Raw genomic sequence first — 15,765 nt, 5'->3', positions numbered from 1 at the left:
AGTCCAATCTCTAACAACGACTTCTACTAATCTTCAAACTTTTTGTTTTCTTTTTTAAGGTTTTTGAATTGTTGTAATCTCTTGTCAAAATATATGCAAATATTTTTGCAATTACCAGTTTTTTGTTCTTTAAGCAATTTAACATAAATTATATCATGAAAATCTTCAATTTTTCCACATTAGCGTGAAAAGTGTGACAACGTTATTGCAATTCTGATGTATATAAAAATGACGACACTCACATAACTTTTTTTTCTAAAATTATGGCTCTTAACGAATTTTTGCAAACTTCTAACCTATTTAGATCTTTTTTTTAGACCAGAATATCTCAGGATGCCAATTTTCCCGAAAAAGTATAGAGCCGTTTTCGAGAAAAAATAGATACATACATACATAAATATACAATTATTGCTCGTTTGTACAGCTAGTATATAGATGTGTCAATAATCCAGCTATTGTTATAAGTAGACGTTGCCAAGTAATATTTTTATAAGTTAAATCAATAAAATCAAACATCAAATATTTAGGTTCTTATAAGACATTATAATAAATTTAGTAAACATTTCAATAGCAGGCAAAACTCTTAATCAAGACAGATAACAAAGTAAAAAAAAAAAGTTCTTAGAACACACGGGCTTCCCATTTATACATAAAATTAAACAAAAAAAGAATAAAATAAAAAAAAGAAAAAAAATATTTTTTTTGAATAAAATTAAGGAAAGACATTACAATTTAAAGCGAACAGGAATTACTCTAGATATATAGGGGGAGCTGTCCCCTCCTTAATCCCCCGTTCCTTACACCAAACATAAATTGTTTTGTCCTAAATCTTTAAGAACGATGTGGCAAATAAATTGACACATCGAAATAAATTTCATATGCCTTTGAAATAAGTTTCAAAGGCATATGTTTATGTTGGGCTTTTTCACTTTTTAAGTTGTCATTTAGGATAATCTTCTTTTTCAAACGTTTACATCGAAATATTTGGCATAAATAGCCAACAAATTCTGCTCATTACAACATATTGAGCTCTGCTTCAATGCTAGTTAAATCCTAGCCTTTTTTTAGCTGTACCGAAGTCTAATCCTCGTAATGAAAAATTTACGTTCTCGTTTCAAAAAATTAAATTAACTCTGACTATTCCTTGGAATATTTGAACATTTATACAAAATTTGAGTGTTTTTCCAGATCCAGAACAGTTCCTGACCTATGCACCTTTCTGACTCTTCAAGCTTAACAAAAAGAAGTTTAACTATTTCTTTAATGTGTTTTTATTATTTGAATATTTGATACAAGTAGAATGCAAGGTACTATTTCTGGGACTCCTATGTACCAAACAGGTTCTTCTAGTAGTCCTATTCTACAGGAGCATTACACTCTTTGCCAGGGGAATGACGCAATTTCAAAGTTCAATGTCTTTTTGGTGATAAAGCCAAACCAGCACGTCTATCGATTTTTTGTGTGTCAGTCGATTAGAGAAAGTTCCGTGGTCATTCATCTGTAAGTTGATTAGTAGGTTTTGGCAATTAATTAAACCTGTGTTATAAAACCAGCATGTGTTGTTTCGAGTTTTAACGGACAAGTTTTTTGATAACTTGATAGGTGATTAGGATTTGAATAAAAGGAATTTTTTCTGACGTAGATTTTTAGTTCATGATACAGTTGCACGGGGGGTACCCCTTTTTTTCGTAAATCGGGCTCCCTGTTTTCAAAATCCCTTTTTCTTCTGAGGCTTGGAGCATTTGGTGGCTGGATATTAAACGTAATGAAATTTAGCACGGAGGTTCAGTTGTACAGGGTTTCAGTTATACAGGGGTTCAGTTACATGAGGGTTCTTTGTGTTAAAAAAGTAGTTTTTGTATCTTTTAAAAGAACTTTACGGGGATTGAGAGACTCAGATGCTTAATTCCGTGTGATTTTTCTTCACTTGGTTGTCATTAAAAAACGTCATTTTTATGTTAAATAAGTAGTTTTTGTATCTTTTAAACGAGCTTTAAGGGGGTTGAGAGACTCAGTTGCCTAATTCCATGTGATTTTTCTTTACTTGATAGTCATTAAAAAAGAAATTATTTTGTTAAAAAAGTAGTTTTTGTATCTTTTAAAAGAGCTTTACGGGGATTGAGAGACTCGGTTGCCTCATTCCGTGTGGTTTTTATTTAATTGTTGGTCAATAATAAATAAATTTTGTTGTTATTTATGTTTTTTTTGTATCTTTTAAAAGAGCTTTACGGGGATTGAGAGACTCAGTTGCCTAATTCCGTGTGATTTTTTCTTTACTTTATTTGAATTAAAAACTAATTTTCAGTTTTCAATAATAATAATTTTTACATAGAATAATATAAATTCGTTTTACTTTATTAAATTAGTCAATTTTAATTTTTAATTTTATCTCATTTATGGTAATTAAAAAATAAATATTTTTTTTATTTAATAAGTTATTTTATCTTTTAAAAGATATTTACGGGGATTGAGAGACTCAGTTGCCTAATTCCGTGTGATTTTTCTTTACTTGATGGTCATTAAAAACGAAATTTTTTATGTTAAATAAGCAGTTTTTGTATCTTTTAAAAGAGCTTTACGGGGATTGAGAGACTCAGTTGGCTAATTCCGTGTGATTTTTCTTTACTTGATGGTCATTAAAAACGAAATTTTTGTGTTAAATAAGTAGTTTTTTGTATCTTTTAAAAGAGCTTTACGGGGATTGAGAGACTCAGTTGCCTAATTCCGTGTGATTTTTCTTTACTTGATGTTCATTAAAAACGAAATTTTTGTGTTAATTTAGTAGTATTTGTATGTTTTAAAAGAGCTTTACGGGGATTGAGAGACTCAGTTGCCTATGTCCGGGTTATTTTTATGGCGTTGGTATTAATTACATTATTAATTTGTGTTTATTTTTTGGTTATATTTTATCTATTCTAAGATCTTTTCTGGGATTGAGAGACTCAGTTGCCTAATTCCGTTTTATTTTTACTTTCTTGGTTGTCATTAAAAACTAAATTTTTGTGTTAAATAAGTAGATACTGTATCTTTTAAAGGAGCTTTACGGGGGTTGAGAGACTCAGATGCCTAATTCCATGTGATTTTTCCTTACTTGATGGTATTAAAAAACGAAAGTTGTGTGTTAAATAATTAGTTTTGGTATCTTTTAAAAGTGATTTACAGGGGTTGTGAGACTCAGTTGTCTAATTCCGTGTGATTTTTCTTTACTTGATGGTAATTAAAAACGAAATTTTTGTGTTTAATAAGTATTTTTTGTATATTTTAAAAGAGCTTTACGGGGATTGAGAGACTCAGTTGCCCAATTCTGTGTGATTTTTCTTTAGTGGTTTGTCATTAAAAACGAAATTTTTGTGTTAAATAAGTAGTTTTTGTATCTTTTAAAAGAGCTTTACGGGGATTGAGAGACTCAGTTGCCTAATTCCGTGTGATTTTTCTTTACTTGGTGGTCATTAAAAACGAAATTTTTGTGTTAAATAAGTAGTTTTTGTATCTTTTAAAAAAACATAGTCGTGACTAAATCAGATGGTTTTGTGATGCAGTTGTAGTGCAGTGAGTTGTTACTAGTAGTAGTATTTTTGTGTTTTTTGCAAGCAATTCATAATATACCTTAAATGCATTCAGATATTTTCTTGATAAAACATAGTCTTGACTACATCAGATGGTTTTGTGATGCAATGAGTTGTTACTAGTAGTAAACATAGCCGTGATCAAATCAGATGGTTTTGTAGTGCTGTGAGTTGCTACTAGTAGTAGTATTTTCAGGTTTTTTTTTGCAAGCCATTCATACTATACCTTAAATGCATTCAGATATTTTCTTTATCAATCATATTTGTGATAACATCAGATGGTTTTGTAGTTCAGTGAGTTTTTAGAAGTAGTATTATTTTGGTGTTTTTTGCAAGCCATTCATACTATAAAATAAATTCATTCAGATGTTTTCTTGATAAAACGTAACCGTGACTATCGGATGGTTTTGTAGCGCAGTGAGTTGTTACGATTAGTATTATTTTCGTGTTTTTTGCAAGAAATTCATACTATACCTTAAATGCATTCAGATATTTTCTTGATAAAACATAGTCTTGACTACATCAGATGGTTTTGTGATGCAGTTGTAATGCAGTGAGTTGTTACTAGCAGTAGTATTTTCATGTTTTTTGCTAGCAATTCATACTATACATTAAATATATTCAGATATTTTATTGATAAAACATAGTCGTGAATAAATCAGATGGTTTTGTGATGCATTGAGCTGTTACTAGTAGCATAACTTTTGTATTTTTTTCATGCAATTCATACTATACCTTAAATGCATTCAGATATTTTCTTGATAAAAAATATAAGTTACTACATCAGATAGTTTTGTAGTGCAGTGAGTTGTTACTAGTAGTAGTTTTTTTTTTTTTTTTTTTTTGCAAGCCATTCATACTATACCTTAAATGCATTCAGATATTTTATTTATCAAAAATAGCCGTGACTAAATAAGAATGTTTTGTAGTGCAGTGAGTTGTTACTAGTAGTAGTATTTTCGTTTTTTTTTTTTCAATCCCTTAATATTATAACTTAATTTCATTAAGATATTTTATTTATAAAAAATAGACTTGACTAAATCAGATGGTTTTGTGATTCAGTTAGTTGTTAATAGTAGTATCACTTTCGTGTTTTTTCCACGCCATTCATACTACACCTTAAATTCATTAAAATATTTTCTTGATCAAACATAGTCTTGATAACATCAGATGGTATTGTAGTGCAGTGAGTTGCTACTAGTAGTAGTATTTTCATGTTTTTTTTAAGACATTCATAATATACCTTAAATGCATTAAAATATTTTCTTAATAAATCATAGTTGTGATCACATCAGATGTTTTTGTAGTGCAGTGAGTTGTTACTAGTAGTAGTATTTTCGTTTTTTTTTAAAGCCATTCACACTATACCTTAAATGCATTCAGATATTTTCTTGATAAAACATAGCCGTGACTACATCAGATGGTTTTGTAGTGCAGTGAGTTGTTACTAGTAGTAGTATTTTTGCTACTTACTTACAATTTTTTCATAATTTCTTTAATGAAAATTTCTGTATTGTGTATCCCAGAGGTGACTTCAAGAAAGAATTTGTTACTTACATACAATTTTTTCATAATTTCTTTAATGAAAATTTCTGTATTGTGTATCCAAGAGGTGACTTCAGGACAGAGTTTGTTACTTGCTTACAATAGAACTATTCTAAAGAACAAGGACGGGTTAAGCTTAAAGATATTTATTGCTTAAATGTATTAATAGATTTTTTTTGAGAAAAAAAAAAACAACAACAAATGTTTACATAAAAATAGTACTTAGAGTTCACTCTTAAACATCCACAAACGATGGTTCCGTGATGTAGGATAGTTTTTAACATGTCTTATGGATTTTTCACGATCAGGTATGTTCTTAGGTATCCACTGTGTGAAGAACCTAACCTCGTCTTCAGGACGATGATAACCCCCTTCAAATTTAGGACACTTAAACTCTTCTAGATTGAAAAGTGGAATCCTAGGGTCACACTTTTGAATTAAAACTTTATCTGTCGGTACATTGCCCTTTACGTAGAGCGCTTCAACTCCAAAAAAGCTGCAAATTTCACTGACTTCCTCCTGAACATTTCTCAGTTCCTGACCAGTATTATTCAGTGGTGTAATCACTCTATCATAGAATCCCAGTCTGTTTATATAACGTAATGTAGTACTCCACAAGCTTTTATCATACTCAAACAGATTATAGTTCACTAACCAATGATAACAGTCAATTTCTTCGAGATCCATAGACAATAATAAAAAAGCACATTCGAATATAACACCACAAGATGATTTTTTCAAACTGATAAATTCGGTGTCATACAGTCCTATCATCTTGGAGGCTATTAATGTAGTTGGTAAGTAGAGAAATACTTCATCAAACTTTTATGTCTTTGCTCAAGGTTGAACGGAGTTATGACTAGTGAGATGAGTCTTAAAACCATCTGAATTCATTGTGGGGGTGGAGTCATAAAACCCTTGGAAATCATTGCGGGTAGGAATCATTGAACTCTCGGTATCTGATAAATTCTGTGTCATACTGTCCTATCATCTTGGAAGATATTAATGTAGTTGTTAAGTAGAAAAATACTTCATCAAACTTTAAAATCCTCGCTCAAGGTTGAACGGATTTATGACTAGTGAGATGAGTCTTAAAACCATCTTAATTCATTGTGGGGAGGAGTCATAAAACCCTTGGAAGTCATTGCGGGGAGGAGTCATTAAACTCTCGGTAACTGATAAATTCTGTGTCATACTGTCCTATCATCTTGGAACTTATTAATGTAGTTGTTAAGTAGAAAAAAATACTTCATCAAACTTTTATATCCTCGCTCAGGGTTGAATGGAGTTATGGCTAGGTCCTAAAACCATCTGAATTCGTTGAGAGGAGGAGTCATAAAACCCTCCAGGAACCCAACACCCATGAACATCTAAAAAACTAGAATCCTAGCTCTGAAAAGTCCAAACAGCAAACTACACATCCCAAATCATAATTTTCTGACAACACACACACACCTATGAAAGGCTAAAAACCTAGCTAATAAAAGCCGGAAATAGCGAATTAACCATCTCAAATCATAAGTTTCAGACAACACTCACCTATGAACGGCTAAGAAATCCAGCTCAGAAAAGTCAAAAATAGCAATCCACGCATCCCGAATCATAGGTTTCAGACAACACACATAAACGAAAGACTAAGAAATCTAGCTTAGAAAAGCCGAAATAGTAATTTACATATCCCAAATAATAATTTTCAGACGATACACACCTACCAAATACTTGGAAACCTAGCTCAGAAAAGCCTGAAATAGCAAACTATTCATCCCAAACTAGAAGTTTCAGACAACAAACGTCTATGAGAGACTAAGAATTATAGCTCTGAAAAGTCCAAAAGCAAAACCCTCCATGCAGTCCATCTCCCTCAAAACACTTTTCAACCATTTCTTGTTATTTTTTTTTATTTCTAAACTATTTTAAATTGACAATACTCTCCAAAACATCACTTGTGGCCCCCCTCCCCTTGTGCCCCCCCCCCCCACCAACCCCAGGACCATGGGACCGAAAGCCTGACACGGGTGGGACCCTCACCACCTAGGTCAAGTTAGATTAGGTTAGGTTACCTAACTTTTCTAGGTTAACTTACATCAGGTTAAGTGGCGCCCACCCTGGGCCACGGGGACCGAAAAGCCTACCACGAGTGGGATCCCCCCCCCCGCCAACCCTGGGGCCAAGGGGCCGAAAGCATTACACGGATGGGGCCCTCACCACCAAGGTCAGGTTAGGTTATATTAGGTTAGGTTACCTAACTTTTCTAGGTTAACTTACATCAGGTTAAGTGGCGCGCCACTTAACCTGATGTAAGTTAACCTAGAAAAGTTAGGTAACCTAACCTAATCTAACTTGACCTAGGTGGTGAGGGTCCCACTCGTGTCAGGCTTTCGGTCCCGTGGTCCTGGGGTTGGTGGGGGGGGCACAAGGGGAGGGGGGGCCACAAGTGATGTTTTGGAGAGTATTGTCAATTTAAAATAGTTTAGAAATAAAAAAATAACAAGAAATGGTTGAAAAGTGTTTTGAGGGAGATGGACTGCATGGAGGGTTTTGCTTTTGGACTTTTCAGAGCTATAATTCTTAGTCTCTCATAGACGTTTGTTGTCTGAAACTTCTAGTTTGGGATGAATAGTTTGCTATTTCAGGCTTTTCTGAGCTAGGTTTCCAAGTATTTGGTAGGTGTGTATCGTCTGAAAATTATTATTTGGGATATGTAAATTACTATTTCGGCTTTTCTAAGCTAGATTTCTTAGTCTTTCGTTTATGTGTGTTGTCTGAAACCTATGATTCGGGATGCGTGGATTGCTATTTTTGACTTTTCTGAGCTGGATTTCTTAGCCGTTCATAGGTGAGTGTTGTCTGAAACTTATGATTTGAGATGGTTAATTTGCTATTTCCGGCTTTTATTAGCTAGGTTTTTAGCCTTTCATAGGTGTGTGTGTTGTCAGAAAATTATGATTTGGGATGTGTAGTTTGCTATTTGGACTTTTCAGAGCTAGGATTCTAGTTTTTTAGATGTTCATGGGTGTTGGGTTCCTGGAGGGTTTTATGACTCCTCCTCTCAACGAATTCAGATGGTTTTAGGACCTAGCCATAACTCCATTCAACCCTGAGCGAGGATATAAAAGTTTGATGAAGTATTTTTTTCTACTTAACAACTACATTAATAAGTTCCAAGATGATAGGACAGTATGACACAGAATTTATCAGTTACCGAGAGTTTAATGACTCCTCCCCGCAATGAATTCCAAGGGTTTTATGACTCCTGACCACAATGAATTCAGATGGTTTTAAGACTCATCTCACTAGTCATAAATCCGTTCAACCTTGAGCGAGGATATAAAAGTTTGATGAAGTATTTTTCTACTTAACAACTACATTAGTAACTTCCAAGATGATAGGACAGTATGACACAGAATTTATCAGTTACCGAGAGTTCAATAATTCCTACCCGCAATGATTTCCAAGGGTTTTATGACTCCACCCCCACAATGAATTCAGATGGTTTTAAGACTCATCTCACTAGTCATAACTCCGTTCAACCTTGAGCAAAGACATAAAAGTTTGATGAAGTATTTCTCTACTTACCAACTACATTAATAGCCTCCAAGATGATAGGACTGTATGACACCGAATTTATCAGTTTGAAAAAATCATCCTGTGGTGTTATATTCGAATGTGCTTTTTTATTATTGTCTATGGATCTCGAAGAAATTGACTGTTATCATTGGTTAGTGAACTATAATTTGTTTGAGTATGATAAAAGCTTGTGGAGTACTACATTACGTTATATAAACAGACTGGGATTCTATGATAGAGTGATTACACCACTTAATAATACTGGTAAGGAACTGAGAAATGTTCAGGAGGAAGTCAGTGAAATTTGCAGCTTTTTCGGAGTTGAAGCGCTCTACGTAAAGGGCAATGTACCGACAGATAAAGTTTTAATTCAAAAGTGTGACCCTAGGATTCCACTTTTCAATCTAGAAAAGTTTAAGTGTCCTAAATTTGAAAGGGGGTTATCATCGTCCTGAAGACGAGGTTAGGTTCTTCGCACAGTGGATACCTAAGAACATACCTGATCGTGAAAAATCCATAAGACATGTTAAAAACTATCCTATATCATGGAACCATCGTTTGTGGATGTTTAAGAGTGAACTCTAAGTACTATTTTTATGTAAACATTTGTTGTTGTTTTTTTTTTTCTCAAAAAAAAATCTGTTAATACATTTAAGCAATAAATATCTTTAAGCTTAACCCGTCCTTGTTTTTTAGAACAGTTCTATTGTAAGCATGTAACAAACTCTTTCCTGAAGTCACCTCTTGGATACACAATACAGAAATTTTCATTAAAGAAATTATGAAAAAATTGTATGTAAGTAACAAATTCTTTCTTGAAGTCACCTCTGGGATACACAATACAGAAATTTTCATTAAAGAAATTATGAAAAAATTGTAAGTAAGTAGCAAAAATACTACTACTAGTAACAACTCACTGCACTACGAATCATCTGAGTTAGTAACGACTATGTTTTATCAAGAAAACATCTGAATGCATTTGATGTATAGTATGTATTGCTTTCAAAAAACAACAAGATACTACTACTAGTAACAACTCACTGAACTACAAAACCATCTGATGTTATCACAAATATGCTTGATAAATAAAATATCTTAATGCATTTAAGTTATAGTATGAATGGCTTACAAAAACCTGAAAATACTACTACTAGTAGCAACTCACTGCACTACAAAACCATCTGATGTTATCACGACTATGTTTGATCAAGAAAATATTTGAATGCATTTAAGGTATAGTATGAAATTTCTACTACTATTAAAAACTCACTGCATAACAAAACAAACTTATGTTTTCACGTCTTTTTTTTATAAATAAAATATCTTAATTAATTAATTTATTTTTATTAATGGCTTGCAAAAAAAAAAACAAACATACTAATAATAGTAGAAAATCAATGAAATACAAATCATCTGATTTATTAACGACTATTTTTTATAAATAAAATATATTAATGCCTTTAAGGTATATCATGAATGGATTGCAAAAAAAAACAAGAACAAAACACAACTAGTAACAACTCACTGAGCGAAAAAACTAACTGATGTAGTAACGACTATGTTTGATCAAGAAAATATCTGAATGCATTTAAGGTATAGTATGAATTTCCTTAAAAAAATAAGAAAGTTCTGCTACTAGTAACAGCTCACAGCATCACAAAACAATCTGATGTAGTCACGACTAAGTTTTATAAAGAAAATATCTGAATACATTTAAGGTATAGTATGAATTGCTAGCAAAAAACATGAAAATAATACTGCTAGTAACAACTCACTGCAATAAAACTGAATCACAAAACCATCTGATGTAGTCACTACTATTTTTTATCAAGAAAATATCTGAATGCATTTAATTTATAGTTTGAATGGCCTTAAAAAAACACGAAAAGAATGCTACTAGTAACAACTCACGGAAATACACCATACCATGACTTTATCACTACTATGATTTATTAATAAAATATCGTAGTTCATGTAATGTATAGTTTGAGTGTCTTGCAAAAAAAACTGAAAATAATAAAAATATCAACAAAACACAGAATAAAAATACCATCTGAGTTGATCACGGCTATGTTTACTACTAGTAACAACTCATTGCATCACAAAACCATCTGATGTAGTCACGACTATGTTTTATCAAGAAAATATCTGAATGCATTTAAGGTATAGTATGAATTGCTTGCAAAAAACACAAAAATAATACTACTAGTAACAACTCACTGCACTACAACTGAATCACAAAACAATCTGATGTAGTCACGACTATGTTTTTTTTAAAAGATACAAAAACTACTTATTTAACACAAAAATTTCGTTTTTAATGACCAACAAGTAAGGAAAAATCACACGGAATTAGGCATCTGAATCTCTCAAACCCCGTAAAGCTCTTTTAAAAAGAAACAAAAACTACTTATTTAACACACAAATTTCGTTTTTAAAGAAAACCCAGTATGGAAAAATCAAAAGGACTTGTGCAACTGAGTCTCTCAATCCCCGTAAAGCTCTTTTAAAAGATACAAAAAACTAAAAATTTAACACAAAAATTTATTTTTTAATTAACAACAAGTAAAGAAAAATCACACGGAATTAGGCAATTAACACAAAAATTTCGTTTTTAATGACCACCTAGTAAAGAAAAATCACACGGAATTAGGCAACTGAGTCTCTCAATCCCCGTAAAGCTCTTTTAAAAGATACAAAAACTACTTATTTAACATAAAAATTTCGTTTTTAATGACCATCTAGTAAAGTAAAATCACACGGAATAAGGCAACAGAGACTCTAAAACAAATTACAGAACTAAAAAAATATAAACAATAAACAACTTTAAAACCCAAATAAATAATTAACTGTGCACACACTAATGAATAAACACACAGACTTGGGCAACTGAGTCTCTCAATCCCCGTAAAGCTCTTTTAAAAGATAGAAAAACTACTTATTTAACACAAAAATTTCGTTTTTAATGACCATCCAGAAAATAAAAATCACACAGAATTAGGCAACTGAGTCTCTCAATCCCCGGAAAGATCTTTTAAAAGATACAAAAAACTACTAATTTAACAAAAAAATTTAGTTTTTAATGACCATCAAGTAAAGAAAAATCACACGGAATTAGGCAACTGAGTCTCTCAATCCCCGTAAAGCTCTTTTAAAAGATACAAAAACTACTTATTTAACATAGAAAATTTCGTTTTTAATGACCACCAAGTAAGGAAAAATCACACGGAATTAGCCAACTGAGTCTCTCAATCCCCGTAAAGTTCTTTTAAAAGATACAAAAACTACTTATTTAACACAAAAATTTATTTTTTATTGTGCATCATGAAATGAAAAATAACACGGAATTATGTTACTGAGTCACTCAAGCCCCTTAAAGATCTTTTAATATATAAAAAAACTACCTATTTAAGACCAAAATTTAGTTTTTAATGAAAATCAAGTAAATAAAAAATAACACGTAATTAGGCAACTGAGTCTCTCATCCCCTTAAATAAATTTAAAAATAAACAAAAAATAAATATAAAAACAAAAACTTTATATTTAAATTACCACCAAGTAATTAAAAATAACACGTACTTAGGCAACCGAGTCTCTCAATCCCCGTAAAGCTCTTTTAAAAGATACAAAAACTACTTATTTAAAACTAAAATTTAGTTTTTAATGACCATCAAGTAAATAAAAATCACACGGACTTAGGCAACTGAGTCTCTCAATCCCCGTAAAGCTCGTTTAAAAGGTACAAAAACTACTTATTTAACAGAAAAATTTCGTTTTTAATGACCAACAAGTAAAGAAAAATCACACGGATTAGGCAACTGAGTCTCTCAATCCCCGTAAAGATCTTTTAAAAGATACAAAAACTACTTTTTTAGCACAAAGAACCCCCCATGTAACTGAACCCCTGTATAACTGAAACACTGTACAACTGAACCTCCGTGCTAAATTTCATTACGTTTAATATCTAGCCACCAAATGCTCCAAGCCTCAGAAGAAAAAGGGATTTTGAAAACAGGGAGCCCGATTTACGAAAAAAAGGGGTACCCCCCGTGCAACTGTATCATGAACTAAAAATCTACGTCAGAAAAAATTCCTTTTATTCAAATCCTAATCACCTATCAAGTTATCAAAAAACTTGTCCGTTAAAACTCGAAACAACACATGCTGGTTTTATAACACAGGTTTAATTAATTGCCAAAACCTACTAATCAACTTACAGATGAATGACCACGGAACTTTCTCTAATCGACTGACACACAAAAAATCGATAGACGTGCTGGTTTGGCTTTATCACCAAAAAGACATTGAACTTTGAAATTGCGTCATTCCCCTGGCAAAGAGTGTGATGCTCCTGTAGATAGGACTACTAGAAAAACCTGTTTGGTACATAGGAGTCCCAGAAATAGTACCTTGCATTCTACTGATACAAAATTGGAGTATTTTTTCCTGAACCAGCAAAAAGTCTCACCTTTGCACCATTTTGGCTCTAAAGGCTCAACAAAAAAATTAATGTTTTTTTTAATACTTTTTAATATTTGAAAATTTGGTACAAAATTGAAGTATATTTTCTAAGACCCTGATGAAAGTCTCAATTTTGCATCATTCTGAATCTAAAGGCTCTACAAACGAAATGTTTGACTATTTTTTCAAACATTTTTTTTTTAATATTTGAACATTTGATACAAAATTAGTTATTTTTTTTAAACCAGAATAAAGTCTCCTTTGCACTATTCTTGATCTAAAAGTTCAAAAAAAATTTTTTAAAGCCCAATAATAGCAAATGTTGTGCATAATTATTGAACTAAAATCAGGCAATACTTACAAATTCTTTTTCACTCCACAACGGATGGACAAAAATCTTCTCCACGTTTACGTGTAAAGTATCCAGTCCATCGTCTTCACTGCTTATATCAAATTCGTTTAATCGTACCACTAGATCTGCTGGCTGAGGGCGATGGTACGTCCTAAAGAAATGTATAAGACTAATCTTATATGTTTTACATTTAGCCTTGCCCAGTATGGCAGGCCATATGAGGCGTTTTAATCATTTTATAAGGAATCAAAATGAGGTTTTGAGGCTTTTTATCAGACCTTTATAAGGCCTGATAAAAATAATTTTTGGTACCATTGTTTTGGTATAGGCTAACTGGTATAAATTTTTTGGTAAAGCTTTTTTTTTATTTTTTTTTTTATTATAACTTTGAAAAGACAGCAAATTGTCTCAAATTGTTTGCGGTTAGAAGACAAGCGACAATGAGAATCCATATATATATATATATATATATATATATATATATATATATATATATATATATATATATATATATATATATATATATATATATATATATATATATATATATATATATATATATATATATATATATATATATATATATAATGTAAATTTTTAAAGCTCCAGTTGACCAAGTTCATTGAAAGGATGTTTAATAAAATAGGCACTGTGGTGTGTAGTTATGCATGTGTAGTTTTTGGTAGGGAGACGTGTACCGGATGTGTATTTATATGTCCAAGTTCTCAGGCTCCTCGTGAAACTTTAAATAAAAGTAGAAGAGCGTGTGGGGGATGAGGAGGGTAAAATTTAACCTCGTACCTGCCCACGCTTGGATTGAGCCTGAATATAACTGCTGTGGGGTAATAACTCTTTTCCAATAGCAGAAATGTTTATTCTTTTGCAACATAAATGATTATACTTATATGTTTACTGCAAGCGTCTTAATAGAGTGTTCCAGGGGTTAGGATGCAAATAATACCAGAAACGTGGTTTTTACAGGTGTTAAAATAGATATGTTTGGTGCTCAGTTGAGTTTTTATGCATTATTAAATTCTAGAAAACAAACTGTGAGTAAGAAGTGACACACGCTGCTAGTAATCAGAAGTAAAAAGGGAATTGTGATAACAATATGCACGTTAACAGAGTTGAATTCTTATGTTGATTTCAAATATGTATAATCTAATATAATCTATAATTATGATCTACGAGTATAAAGTTACCAAACAAAAGCTAAAAGCCCCCTAAAAAATTGCCTCATTTACAAAATAAGTTATCCCATCCCCTAAATGAGGAGTTATTTTGATGAAAAGTTAATCATCAAATTTGGAATATTAGAAAAATTTCTTATAGAGGTTTCAAGCCTTATCTGCAAAATGTGAAAGCTGGTACTTCTTTCTAAGAAGAGTGATCAAGGCTTTGTGTTTATTTGTATGCTTCTTTGTTATATTTTTGGCTTCCCCTCATGCGTATTTATATCAAACCAATATTTAAATATCAATAGAAGGCTCTATAGAAAGGACATTGAGAGGTTTATCGACCTTTTTTAAGTAGAAAATAGAGTGCCACAGCAAAGTGGTATTTTCAGCCATGTTGGATGATCTATTCAGTATAAGCCATGAGAAAACAAATGATTCCAACATATAATGGGTATGATGGACTATTTTAGATAATTATACTTTATTTCAAAAAGAAAATACATTAAAAGAACTATTTTCCTCGAAACATTGGCGTGGAAAAGTTAAATTTGGATTTTAAAAGTTGTGTTTTAGGAGGACGTAGCCCTCCTCCTATTTGAGATAACCCTTGTGGTAGGGCTGTTTTATACCGCTTTTCAATCACTTTTGGTGCCAGACAGATCTTGTATCAGTAGTCACTAGGTCATGAATGTGTTCACGGAGGGTAACAAAAATGTAACCCCCCCCCCCACTAAAACTTCTTCCCTTAAAAACACTCAAACTACAGCAGGAGCAATAGCTGCTGCCAGGGGTGCAATTCCATGAAAATGTAGGGGAGAGAACAAATTCTCCTTTTAACATGTTTCTTATTGAATCTACAAATAATTCGCTTTTCAAAATATAGGAGGAACCATTTTATCATTTTTACAGCGAAAGCACCCTGAAAAAGGTGATCTTCCAAATCTAGGAGATGGAACAAAGATATAGGAATGGGGAGGGGGGGGGGGGGGGTAAACGTCACACCCTTCCCCCAAATTATGCCTCTAAGGAATGAACCTTAGCCCATAAAAGCTAGAAACTGCAGCAGCAGCAATAGCTGCTGCCGGGGGTGCCATTC

At 32.2% G+C, this 15,765-nt stretch overlaps 1 protein-coding gene across 1 annotated transcript in view; it reads right to left on the bottom strand.

The window, feature by feature from the left end:
* LOC148949121 (trypsin-1-like) overlaps positions 1-15,765 on the bottom strand; it is a 69,333-nt gene that overhangs the window by 43,098 nt on the left and 10,470 nt on the right. Inside the window, exon 4 of the mRNA XM_089092830.1 lies at positions 13,501-13,642. Within this exon, the coding sequence (XP_088948956.1) occupies positions 13,501-13,642 (142 nt within the window). The remainder of the gene's footprint in view (positions 1-13,500; positions 13,643-15,765) is intronic.

The sequence above is a fragment of the Artemia sp. Qi Xiang Cuo genome, chromosome 8, assembly GCF_049724085.1.
Source record: "Artemia sp. Qi Xiang Cuo chromosome 8, ASM4972408v1, whole genome shotgun sequence".
In the NCBI taxonomy this organism is placed as follows: Eukaryota; Metazoa; Arthropoda; class Branchiopoda; order Anostraca; family Artemiidae; genus Artemia; species Artemia sp. Qi Xiang Cuo.
The sequence above is the reverse complement of the archived record's forward strand: the minus strand, read 5'-3'. Positions and strand labels throughout refer to the sequence as shown.